The 12882-nt window shown below is 56.8% G+C and overlaps 4 protein-coding genes across 4 annotated transcripts; all 4 read left to right on the top strand.

Annotated features, from left to right (window-relative positions):
• Positions 1–971: 971 nt before the first annotated feature.
• JKF63_05134 (uncharacterized protein) lies at positions 972–2033 on the top strand (the record flags this gene model as incomplete). Its single annotated transcript, XM_067901103.1, has 1 exon — positions 972–2033. The coding sequence occupies one exon, from the start codon at positions 972–974 to the stop codon at positions 2031–2033; it is 1062 nt and encodes a 353-aa protein (XP_067757466.1).
• A 1342-nt stretch (positions 2034–3375) lies between these two features.
• On the top strand, positions 3376–5520 carry JKF63_05133 (uncharacterized protein; the record flags this gene model as incomplete). Its single annotated transcript, XM_067901102.1, has 1 exon — positions 3376–5520. One exon carries the CDS (start codon positions 3376–3378, stop codon positions 5518–5520), a length of 2145 nt encoding a protein of 714 aa, XP_067757465.1.
• Positions 5521–6280: 760 nt separating this feature from the next.
• Positions 6281–9406, top strand: JKF63_05132 (uncharacterized protein; the record flags this gene model as incomplete). The annotated part of the gene is made up of 1 exon (XM_067901101.1): positions 6281–9406. One exon carries the CDS (start codon positions 6281–6283, stop codon positions 9404–9406), a length of 3126 nt encoding a protein of 1041 aa, XP_067757464.1.
• Positions 9407–11360: 1954 nt separating this feature from the next.
• On the top strand, positions 11361–12026 carry JKF63_05131 (uncharacterized protein; the record flags this gene model as incomplete). The annotated part of the gene is made up of 1 exon (XM_067901100.1): positions 11361–12026. The coding sequence occupies one exon, from the start codon at positions 11361–11363 to the stop codon at positions 12024–12026; it is 666 nt and encodes a 221-aa protein (XP_067757463.1).
• Between the last annotated feature and the right edge of the window lie 856 nt (positions 12027–12882).

The following is a 12882-nucleotide window of genomic DNA, read 5'->3' as shown; positions in this document are numbered from 1 at the left end:
TGCTTTTCTTTTTTCTTCTTCCCAAACCGATGCCACCCCACCAAACCACCACCACCGCCACTCACTGCCAGTCCCCTTGACAAAAAAAAAGAAAATCTCCATTGCATTGGTTCTTTCATGGACCATCATAACTTTTTGGTCCTCTTATCATGTATGCTCAAGTGACGTAGTACGATGCTGGCATTGCGGTCTCTCTGTGTGTGTGCGTGTGTGTGTGTGTGTCTCTTTCACCGTCGCCATGTTCTCTCCAGGAGTTCCGCGACTGAGGCCATTGGAGGGGTAGTGAACCGTGAGGAAAAAAATGTAGACAGCAAAACGTGAATTCGGGGCCCTGTTGGTGGAACAAGCAAGTGACATCATCTTTAGTCTCATTCTTTCACTTTGATGCGCACCCTCCCCCCTTTCCTTTCCCAATGCACCTCATGTAGCCTTGGTGACGCATCAGAGAGTACAGGCGTGCAAAATCACGCGTGGGCGGCTTGCAGCAACGCCACTGGGGTCCGTCTTCTCCTTCCCCCTTTATTGTTACTCCTCTTTCTTTTCTGCAAACCTTTTTCTCTTTTTCACGAATATGTCTGTCATGACTGCTGATGAACTGCAATGGCATCCTCACCCCTCTGATATCCCCGCATTGTCTTGAACTCGATCGGGTTCCTCTCAGATTGATCCAACTCACTCGACGTTTTTTTTTTGTGTTTTGTGCGACATCATCTCAGGCAACCGCTTTAAAAGAATTACGTAAACATCGTCAAAACACGACGACTCGACAGTCCTTCTCCTCCTTCAGCACGAACCAGTTCGAGGGGTTGTGGTGGTGGCGCTGGAAAGAAAGGAGGGAAGAGGTGAACATTTTTTTGTCGTTCTTGGTGCTGCTGTTGCCGCCGCCGCCGCCGCCAGACTCTTCCTCTCCCCTCTTTGAAAAACATCCAACTGTCTACTAGCCTAGAGACCCACAGGCACTGACGCCTCACATGTTTGCGCAGCGCTTTTTTACACCCGCATCGCGGCTGTTTCTCAGCAGGTCGTCGTCACTGCGGCGATGTGTGACGGCTGCTCCTGCCTCTGCTGCGGCGTGCGCTTCTGTGTCCTGGTCGCGTGTGTGCAGCAGCAGTGCCGCCATACAAGCGAGCTCCTCTGCTCACCAGATACGCGCATCTGCGGTGAACGTCGACGAGTTTACTCTTAACGACGAGGTGGTGAGGGAAGACCTGGCGAACCTGGCCAAATGGAATGCCCTGTCGGAAGAGATCGATGCAGCCCGCACAGCTGGCAACCACACGCAGCTGCTTGATCGCGTCCAGACTGGCTTGGAAATGCTGAAGGAGATGGGCGCCGCACACGCACCAATCCAATGCGAGAGCTCACTGTGCATGGAGGCTTCTCAGGCGCACTACAAAATGAAGCAGTACGAAGCAGCGCTGCGGTGCGCTGAGCAGGCACGCGAGTCTCTCCTGCGCGACTGCAAACCGGGGCTCGAGGACAAGGCACAGATCGCAGAAATTGAGGTCTTCATGGGGTTCGTGTTATGCAAACAGGGTGACCACAGCGCGGCGGTCGAGGCACACGAACTGCTCCAGAAAGTGCTCCACTGGGTTGACGTGGACGCAAAGTCTGCCATGCCGATGCAGGCGGTGGCAGCAGTGAACCTGCGCCGCTCCGTCCTCACCGGTCTTGGCCTGAGCACTACAGTTCGAGCAACTGCCCTCGCCAACAAGGGCGAGATAGTGGAGGCGAAGGCGTTGTACGCCAAAGGGCTGGACCTCTTGATCGAGGCACTCAACCAACATATTGATGAGAACGATTTTGAACTCGTGAAGATGTCGTTGGAGGCGATCTTAACGTCCTTTGAGGGCCTCGGTGACGTGTCGCAGGCCGTGACAACGTGTCGCAAGTACATCAGCTGGTGCAAACGCCACGATGACTCGAGCGGCGTGATGGAAGGCGAGGCGATGTTGACGGCACTGTGCGCTCGGCAGAAAATTGAAAACCCTCTCAACGTGGAAGGGGGGGTGGCCGAGGAGACAGGAAAGTGAGAGGCGTCGGGGGGGGAGGGGAAGGGGGATACCTTGACTCTTTTTCTTCACCGTCTCTCTTTTTTTTTTCTCCGGGATTTGGTCATCGTAGTTACGTGGCACCTGGTGCTCCACCCCCTCACCCCTCACCCCTGACACGCACACACACACACACACTCTACTCTTCCTCGATTTCTGCCTACACCTACCCCCCCCCTCTGCTAACATGATGAGCCTGGGCACTTTGTGTTCTTGTGTAGGTGTTTGAGTCATCTGTTGCTGACAGCTGTGTTCGTGGCCCCACCCTCCCCTTTGTTCTTGTGGGTAGAAGCGAGTTGTTGTCTCTTAACGTTCTGAATCGTAATCCCTCTCCCCGCGTCTCCCCTCCCTCCCTCAGATGTGCCGATCACGACTACGCACGTTGTTCAGTTAACGAAGCGGGAGGGGGCGGGGGAGTTTTATGGCCACCTGAATTCAAAACCTTGAAAATCGTCCCCCCCCCTCTCCCCCTCCCCCGGTATTTCCGGACGAAGGGGGAGGAGGGTGAGGGAGGGAGGGAGGGGGGGGGATTGTCGTGTGAGGGGCGTATGCGCTGTTCGTATGCCTGGGCCTCTATGTGAACCCCCCGCATGGCCGGTGGTGCAACATGAAAGGGAAGCGGCACGCGGCGTACTTTACGAACCGCTGCCCTTTCCTACTTCCCTCCCTCTCCGCCCCCCCCCCCCAAAAAAAAAAAGGCCCAAGCTCCCAACATATATATTTGACAATGTACACTTGCATGTGTGTATGTATTTATATCTTTCCAGCGCCCTTTCGCTCCCTCCTGTCGCCATTCCCCTCCTCCCCCTCCCCTCCTCCTCCCCCTCCCCCAGCACCCCGCTCTTGTAACCCACTTTGCCGCCGCCACTTGGGTCTGTATCACCACGCTGGATACGCCTCGTTCTCATCAGCGTATTTGTGTCTGTTGTGTTTGAGTGTACGCGTGCGTCTGCTCGTGCATGCTGTCACCTGTTGTATGCACCACAGTAGTGGCGGTAGTGGAGGGTTTATCGCAGCCAAAGAGGGAAGAAAACAAGCAAGCGCAGCTGCTCTGTTGTTGTTCCTTTCTTCTCCACTTAAGGCGCACCTACAATCCCCTCGCCCACTCATCCACAGTCACACACACATTATCACATACGCATCTACTGAACTGCTGAGCCCCTTTTCTTGTCTGTATTTTTTTTTGTTTTTCTTGACCTTCCGCTTTTCTCTCTCTCTTCCCTTAGATCAAACCTGGAAATTGTTCGCGTCAATTGATTGCTCAGCTCTGCTCTCCCCTCTCTCCCTCTCTCCCCCCCTGCAAACGTGTGTACCTCCTGTACACATGAATTCTGCGATTCGCTTCTCAAGCTCTCGCACGCAGAGCGAAAACTCTTCGATAGGGGTCGCGTCCGCTGCTGCTGCTGCTGAGCTTCTGCCGAGTGTGTCTTCCATCACTCGTAGACATGATGAGGACCGCGATGATTCCCCCAGTGTGGAGGAGTCGGCGTCCGCAATGCCGATGCCCACCTCATTGATGGGGTCTGTCTTTTCCCAGCGCGCTTTTGGCGGTGGTGATCCGCCGTCGGCCACCGTAGACGGCAGAGAGATCTCCGGACCGACTCGCATCTCGTCTCGTTTAGGCACCAACAAGGGGAATGGCACGGAGCTATGTTCTCAACACGACCAGGGAACACCCTTGACCAAGGGGGTGGCTTCCATGTCGGGTAGTGGCGTACCAGGGGAGCCTGAGGCACGCAGTCAAAGTCCAAAGGACAGGCCCGGCCACCGTCAGCGCCGCAGTGTGGGCCCCGCTGCATCCAATGGAAAGGGTCTGACAACTCCGCGGCACTCGCACCCACATAGTCATGTCACTGACTTGCCATGGATACCACCGCCACCGATCTATGGCGCTCCCCTACCAGACTGCCGCAACATGAACCGCTTCTATGCCCACTACTACGACCCAACTGCGGCACCGCTGCGATCTCCCTTTTGCTATCCGGGGGATGTGCCGCCGCAGTCAGGAGAGCACCACGGTGATGTGTCGGGCGCCGGGTGGCCTGTACCGAGTGACTTGCCCCTTCCCTCTATGTTTCCGATGCCACCGCATGTCCTGCCACAGCCATCACGGTCAACCATGTCTACGTCAGAAGCTGCAACTCGGGCCACTGTTGCCCCACAGCACGGATGGCCGACGTTGTCACCGTTTTTCTTCCCCCCACCACCACCGCCGCCGTGGTGGTTTTACGAGCCACCCCTACCGTTACGCTCTGCATCTTCGTCAAGCTCGTTGACAAGCAGCAGTAGAGGCAGTAGTGCCGCCTCCACGTCGTCGTCGTCGTCGCCTTCTAGTAGCTTACCCGTGAGATCGGTCACGCGGCCTTCACGACAACGGATGTCCAGTGCTGAACGCCCTCAATCAGCACATGCAAATGCGGGGCGAGCGAACCCGTCAAGGCCCAGTGTTGTTCTTTCCACGGCTTCGGTGGCGACACCATTCGCCGTCAAATCCGGACATGGCACGTGTGGCTATCACGCGAAGAACCGTCTCTCTGTTGCTTCTTCAGACTCTGGCAGCATTGGACCTCGAGCTGCCAAGGCCGTTAAAGTGGCCCAGCACCCCGCGGGGATTTTCTCCGCGCCCTTGGCCACCAAAACCATTGCAAGCGCCAACCCTTCAAAAAGGAGTTTGTGCCCACGGCAAGGGGTAGAGCGTCGCGCGTGTGCGTTGAGCAACAACGAAAAGCTTCGCACACATCCTGCAGTAAATGAGAAGTCTGCGCAGGTCGCGCCTCGCCGTGCGGATGTCATGCGTCGCATGCAGCCAGGCGAGGCGAAGGAGTATGACGAGGAGGTCCCGCAGGGGGGGAGAGGCGAAGACAGTGGACCCGCTCGTCTGCACAACGTCTTGAGTGCGGCCGAGGCCTATCTGGAAAAGATGGAGCACCTGTACCGCCGGATGCGTACCCGCTACGAGGAGGTGATTGGCTCGCCTGAGAAGGCGAAGAGGTACGCAGCTGGCATTCCTGAAGATGAGGGGGTGGGTGCGAAGCAGCAGCCTCCCACTGCGACCGCCGCAACGACTAGGGTGACGAGAAAGCCACAGGAGAGGGTACTGTTGCATGCACAGCGGCGAGCGCCCTCGCCGCAGCAGCACCTGCAGCCCGCCGCCCCTAGGCCTCACACCAAAAGACTCGTGTCCGATGCCTCGTCCGATGAGCCCCCCCTTTCCATCACACCGTCACCGGCGTTGTCGTCGTCGTTGTTGAGGTCATCGACGACCTCCGCTACATCACTAAGGCACGAGCTGCAGCTCTTGGAGTCGCAATGGAAACGGTTGGAGGAGCTGAAGAAGTACGGGTGCGATGGCGCAGCTACGACAGTCGCCGTACCACGCGTCGCGGCGTCCAAACAGGATAACTTCACATATGAGAGTTTCTTGCAGCTCATACAGGATCGCAAGCAGCTGTTGACGTCAGCAGTGTAGTGTCTGACGTTGTGACGGAAAGCTCGGCCGCGTGACACGGAGATGAACAAAGGCCAGTGGCAACAAAAGTGCACAGGCACACCGATGAGCTCGTCGTTCGCCCTTTGCCCCCTTATTGCACACCTTTCTCTTCGCCATTGGTTGTGCTTTCTTACACACATGCCTCGTGTTCTGCCAAGAGGGGAGTGGGCACGCACACAGGTTCACACAGGTACAACCACAGACATATCTAAGCTCGCCCAGACGCTTCGAACGCACTGAGGCTCCTCTTTCCCTTGGTGCTGGGCTACATCGTCACTGACAAGGGCCTGTGTCCGTACATTTAACTGTATTGTTCTGATGGGGAAGTGGGCCACCTGCGAATCGGTAGTGCCGTGAGGCCCCCTCCCCTCCCCGCCCCCCCCCCCCCCCCAAAAAAAAAAGTTTTATGCATAGTGTGGGGCGCACTGCTTGCTTCTATTCTCTCGCTGCGTCTCTTCCGCCTCTCAGCACTATCTGCTGCTCCCACTTCTTCCACAGCTTTACTACTTCGAGGCACGCCCTCGTGAAACAGTCGCCCGCGCGTACTCTCTCCCTCCCTCTCTCTCTCACACAGAGATAAATATATATATATATATATTTATATATATATTAGTTCCATACATAACCCCAACTCAAACCCGCACATCTTACGAGGCACCCCCTCCCGTTTTCTTTGTTTTCCTTGTCATAATCTCCTTTCCCCCCCTCTTCCTTTCTACTCCCCTCACTCATCCTGGGCATGTCGCTCGACGGTGGTGGCATCAGTCATGACCCCGGGGCGGAGGCAACCGCCTCGGCGATGGAGGAGGACTACTGTCTGCACGGACGAGAACGCTTTCTGCATCAGTGGGAGCGCACCGGTGTGTTCGCTCCTGCTTCACTCCGTGTGTACGGTGTTCTTGGGGAGCCGGCGCTGATGCGCGCCATCAAGCAAGCTCGCATGCTGAGCGCCACGTTTGGGACATGCTTTCTTGGTCGCTTCCCGCAGTCAGAGTCGCCTTCGTCTTGGAGGGACAGCGCTCCCACTGCAACCCTGCAGGAGGGAGACGTCTCGCAGGCCGTTCATTCGCCCAGCAGCAGCACCAGGTACGATTCCTTGCCCTTTAGCTCCCTCTTGTTGGGTCCGTGTCCTTCATCTAACACCTTGTCTGACACCCACATGCTCAATGAGAAGTGGCGCCAGGTGGTGGTCGAGTCGTGGCATGCGCTGCACATGCCGTCGGAGTGGTGCCAGGCAATGAACGGCGTTGTGACAGAGGTGGGCTGGTCCACATGCGCGCAACGGCGGCGTATCGGTGAACAGCTTGAGCTCGCAGCATTCATGTGCCTACGCGCTGTGCAGGTCCCGCTGCCGTTTTACATCTCCAACTCTCCATGGTCTGGCAGTGGCGACGAGGAGGAAGACAGATCCGCTACCCCCAACCAGCAGCCGATTAGCGAGGAGAAAGAAAATGAGCGAAACATCCGTGTTGCCTGTCTTGCCGCGGATGTGCTGCTCTCTTTCATTCAGCAGTGCACGACGGTGCGGGTGTGGGTGCGCTGCGATGCCTGCAATCCTGCCCATCGCTACCAGCTGCAGCGTCTTCGCAACGCTGTGCTCTATGGATACTCTATTCACAAGACGGCATCACATCGGCTGGTGTACCGCATCAACACACCTTGTAGCGTTACCAGTACGACCACGAGCTCTCTGTCAAGTGAGACGCTATCGTCCTCGCGGGGATCAGGTGGAGTGCGCACCGAGGCGGCTGCGTCGCTCGTGGCGTTACTCTATTACTCAACTTGGAATCCACGGATGTTGCTGCCAAGTGAGTGGTTCGGCGAGGACGTTGTAGGCTTCGAGTGTCCTCCTGCGGCGGCACTCCTGGCGTGTCTAGCACCACACGGAGTCGCACCGCACGAACACCCACACTACCGCTTTCGCACCACAGTAGCCGGTGCCAACATGCAGCATCGCCTCAGCAGCACATTGGCTGAGGAAGATGGCGAGGAGGCAGCTCTGCAGACGAACCAGAACAACAACGGCAACGAAGATGAGGGTGGCGCACTGCTCCGACGAATGCTACGGGCCCACCGTGTTGGCGGCCGAGACCGTGAGAGCGAGCTGAGTCAAATGGATTTCTCATTCGGTGAGTGGTATGATGATGTTACAGAACGCGATGTGAGCCAGGGCACTGGCTCGGGTACGGCAGCGGCAGCGGCGAAGAGCGCCTTCTGCGCTCTTGGATCCTCTAGCGCATCGTCTCAGGCGGCAGCTGACTGCCGCCGCTCTGAGGTACTAGGTCGCCGCTACACCTACGTCATGCCGGAGGATCTTCAGCCGATGGTGGCTTCCCGCTGGGGTGGCACTTACCCACCCTTTGTGAGCACCCTCACTTTTATTGTGGAGCTCATGCGCCGGCGTGCGATGCCGGTGTTCGACCGCACTTTTTTTGACCAGTACCCGCTGCTCAACTACCTCTACTTCAAAGGTGTCGAGGAGCCAACCCGTGACATCTTTGCCCCCTTCGAGGGTCAGCTTCAGCTGCCTCTACAGCCACTGAGTCATCATCTGTCTAGCGGCGTCTACGAGGTCTTCGAGCGCGACGCACGCAAGTACCGCCAGTACCGCGAGGCAGTATTTCACTATGTACAAGACTGGTACACCGCCGGGGCGGGGCAACAGCACGCGCAGCAGAACAAAACATACTTCGCGCAGCACGGTGCCATGCAGCAGGTGCCGATACCCTCGGACGACGAACGAACGCTGCATCTCGTGATTCTCGGTTGCGGCCGTGGTCCCCTGATCGATGAGTGTCTCAACGCCGTCTCCGCACTCGGGGTTCGACTGCGCATCTTCGCTATCGAGAAAAACCGTCCGGCGGCCGCGTTCACCCGCATGCGGTGGGCAAGCGACCCCGAGTGGCTGCAGCTGGCCCACACCTTCGGCCACACGCTCGAGGTGATCGCTGCCGACGGGCGGACTATTGCCACCGCCTCCGAAAACGGCTCACTCACCTTACCAGCCGACTTTGGCCTTTGTGACCTCATTCTGTCTGAGCTGCTTGGAAGCCTCGGTGATAATGAGCTCAGCCCGGAATGCCTTGAGGCCTTCCACGCTCAACTCGAGGATATCCAGCGCCGCCGCGGCATTACCCCTAACCCGCACCTCGTGTGTATTCCAGAGCAGTACACCACTTGGGTGGCGCCAGTCATGTCCGCGACTTTTAATGCGGCGGTGATGGAGGCGGCAGCAAAGGGGTTAACGGTGCCCCCACCGGGCTGCAGTGACCACCACGCCGCCCTTCACCATACCCTGCTTGTCACGAATCTCAGCAAAGCTGTAACGCTGGCCCCACCGCAGCCTTGCTGGACCTTCGAACACAAGTATAATGGCAGCCGCAGCAACCTCTACAAGCGTGACTGCGACGAGATGGAGCGGCGGCCGCCCGATTTGTTGGAGCGGTCGGCGAGTCTTGTCTTTGAGGCGCCTCCACGTGGTCGCTGCAGTGGCCTGGTTGGATATTTTTCCGCGGTGCTTTACGAGTCTGCCACCGCACCACCCACGAACATCGCCACAGCCCCCGTGGTGCGGACGGAGGACATGTACAGCTGGTTTCCATGTGTCTTCGCTCTCGAGCCAGCGCAGCAAGCGGAGCTCCACGAAGTGGCGCAAGCGGGATCGGAGAAGACGCCGACTGTCGCCATCCGCGTCCAGCTCGACCGCCGGACAAGCCTGGAGAAGCGGAAAGTGTGGTACGAGTGGAGCGTCACCTACGGTGGTGATTACGCTGCGAAGCAACTGTTGTCGAGTGCCGGCCATTGCACCGGGACTGAACCCCTGGTTCACAACAAGAACGGCTGGGCTGCCTCGATGTCTCTGTGAGACGGTGGTGATAGGGACACCAGAGGGGAGGTGAAGTGAGGCGTGTGTGTGTGTGTGTGTGTGGCACTTGGGGAGTGGAGAGCGTGCCAAGACTGCTGTTACCCTGGCGCATTGGTCACTCAGTCCCCCTCCCCCACTCCCCCGCCCGGACTCCCTTTGAGGAGATAAAATTTATATTGACCGTGTGTAGTACGACTGTGGTGTTCGTGTAGTGTTGATGTCCACTTGTCGTCGCACCCTTATTTTTCCCTGTGGGGGGCGGTGTCTATTTGTATATACATATATATGTTTTCTGTGATGTGCATATTTTGATTCTGTAAAATACACTTTCCCTCCCTCCTCTTCCTCCTCCTCAACCCCTGCGCAGATTGGTTCGCCTTCATCCCCCCCCCCCCTTCCCCCCCTCCCTCCCTCATTACCCTCCCTGCGCTCAAGGCTGATATCAAACTCGTGTCATATATATATATATATATGCATATATGTACGTCGCTGATTTCTTCGTATAACTTCGTTTTCTTTCTCCGTCGCCTCCCCCCTCTCCCCTCTCCCCCCTTCCCCCCTTTCCGAGCTCTCCCACTTTTACGGTTGTCTGAACGCCATCTCATATTCTTCTTTTTTTTTACTTGTTTGGTTCTCCGTTCCCGTTGCCGTAGGCATTTTTAGTGATTGGTTGCTGTCCAGAGGTTTGGTTGGTTGCGTTTACTCTGTGTGCGTGTGCGTCTGTTTGTGTGTGAGTGTGTGAGGGGTGTCTCGCACTGTGAGTTATGCCTTTTTTTTGTCTACTCGTTTATTTCCTGAGGTGTGACAGTCCGCGCCTCCATCCCTCGGAGACGGCGGCGCCTCTATGCGCACGAATGGCTTCTTCTCTCATTGAGTGCTCGATTCAGATGTATATGAGTGCCCCGGCAAGACGCCAAGGGATTACCAAGGTTGCGTGGTAGGGTAGAGGATCTTCGTGCGTGCGTGCTGTACGTGTATGCATCAAGTTGTCTCCCCTCTTCTTCTCTCGTCATCACCGCCACTGTCACCCCCCTCCCCTCCCCTCCCCCCCCCACACTGGATTTGCGTTTGGCTTCCGTACGGTCTGATACTGACGTACGTGAGAACGTGGAACGATCCCTAATACACACACACACAGACAGACAGACAGAGATAACATACGAACAAAAGAATAGAAGGAGGAAAAATAAATATAATATAATATAATACATATATACATATATACATGGGGGGCCCTTGTCACCTGCAAATATGTCACGAGAGAAATTGTGTTGACGGCACAGAGGGCGGCAGCCATGTTGTGTGGCTGCTCACATCGAGGTATACCTCTCAGAACTGGGCGGGTTTTTTTCTCGCGAAGGAGGAAGAGGAGCCGCACGGCTTACACCGTTCTGCTGCCCACAGCAGGCAGACCCGCGCATCGGGTTGGTGGTTTACTTTCGGCGTTCTCACCGTCCCTTCCACCAATTACACCTCCCTCCCTTTTACGCGCTTGCCGCGACGAATGGACTCTTTCTCTGCTGCTGCTGCTGCTGATGCTGATCAAGACTCCCTCCCCCTTGCCCCCCCCCCTCTCCGCCCTTCCTTTGCCTCTCTGTAATAAAACACTTCACGCATCCAGCACATTCTCACCGCCATCATACATCCCCCCCTCCCCCTCCCCCCCACGGGCACCACTTACTGTCGTGACCTGACGTGGGTACGACTTCACCGACTTTTTGCTGGTTCGCGCTCTCCGACCTCTTTGCTGTGTGTGTGAGGAGAAAATAAAGTTCCACGAATCGTGAGTTCTCCAGGGTGCTGGTACGCGCCACGGACGGAGGGGAGGGCCTGGACAAGAAGGGACAGAGCAAGTACCACTGAACGAGTGTGTGTTTGTGTGTGCCTACAGGCATTTCTTCTCCTCCTCCTCCTCTTCCTCCTCCTTGTTTTTTTTTAGCCTTGACTCATATCTATGTCACGTTTTTACACGGCCAAGGAGGTGCGAGAGCACGCCTTCCACGACGATGCCTACGTGTCATTGAATGGAAAGGTGCTCGACTTGACACCTCTCATTGCTGAGTACAAGGAAAGACCGAGGTTCGCGCACCTCACGAAGCCGCTTATACAGGTGGCTGGTACTGACATATCGCACTGGTGGGATAGCGAGACGGGGGACTTTCGAACCTGTGTGGATGTGGCTAGTGGAATGCGTACCTACGCGATGCCGCTGGGTCGTGTGCCACACATGCCCACAACCTACCCCGACTCCAACATTGACCTCAACTACGAAATACCGTGGTGGAAAGACCCGCAGTACATAATCGGTGCTTTGACAAGTCGCACGCGCCGCATCCGCATTGTGAACACGCTCACCGGTGACGAGACGAACCTGGAGGTATGTGCGGAGGAAACGCTGGAGGAGCTCCTCCAGGAGCGCTACCTCTCCATCAACGCTCACGCACGCAGCTATACGTGGATGCGGCTAGACCCCAATGCGCGCGAGCTCGACATGTCTCGCACACTTGAGGACAACGGCATCCACGACGAGGCAGATTCCTTCGAGGAGCTGGGACTCAACGCAGACTATTACATCCCTGCCATTCATCTGTACTATAACGATGACCTGACGGAGGCGTGAGACTCCACTGTAGCCCCGTTTGGTCGCCACCGGGAATGGCGATGGTGGAATGGGCTCTTCCGGACCCCCTCCCTCCCTCCCTCCCTCCCTCCCTCCCCTCCCCTCCCCCTCCCTCAGGCAATTCGAGGATTCAACTACACGAAGGATTAGCAGTGTGGGGTGAGGTGGAGGGGGGGGGGGCAGAGAAAAAGGCGCCGGGGGACGTGCCGCGCGCTCCCGACACCACCAGTGGAGTGTGTGGTGCCATGACAGGAATGCATCTCCGTGGATGTGTGTTTATTTATATATTTTTGATGTACACTACTTGAGGGGAGGGTGGGGAGGGTGGGGGGGGGGGGCACACGGTGGAGCTGGGGGATGTTGGGCTCGCGTGCGTGTGTGTCTGTGTGTGTGTGTCTCTCCATGGTGTGCGAGGGGAGAAGTCGGTGGGGTGATTGTGTCGCAGGCCCACAACTAGCCTCAACCCCTTTCCTCTCCGACCCACGGTTGTATAGTGAGATGTGGAGGCCTTGAGTACCCAAACGCCATCAAAAAACGGATCACACCCCTTCCCCGATTTACATTAACAGCTGCGCACACGCGCGTTCCTAGACAACTCTTGGGCGGCAGCGCAAAGGCCAAACAAACAGAAAAAAAAGTGTAAAGAAAACCCGCCGGCTCCTCTCCAAGTGCACAGACAGCGCTGAGAGAAAGGAAAAGGGATTACGTTCTGTGCTGAACGGGGGGGGGGGATCGGACGCGCGAAACCGTGGCAGTTGGCTTCATGAGCGTCGCTGGCTGCACGCCACTCAATGGAGTGAGATAAATACCAGATGTTGAACGGTTTTTTTTTCCGTGTCCCCCCCCCTCTCCCTCC

Source organism: Porcisia hertigi, chromosome 21 (genome assembly GCF_017918235.1).
Source record: "Porcisia hertigi strain C119 chromosome 21, whole genome shotgun sequence".
NCBI classification, from domain to species: domain Eukaryota; phylum Euglenozoa; class Kinetoplastea; order Trypanosomatida; family Trypanosomatidae; genus Porcisia; species Porcisia hertigi.
Note: the sequence above shows the minus strand (reverse complement) of the source record. Positions and strands in the feature narration are given on the sequence as shown.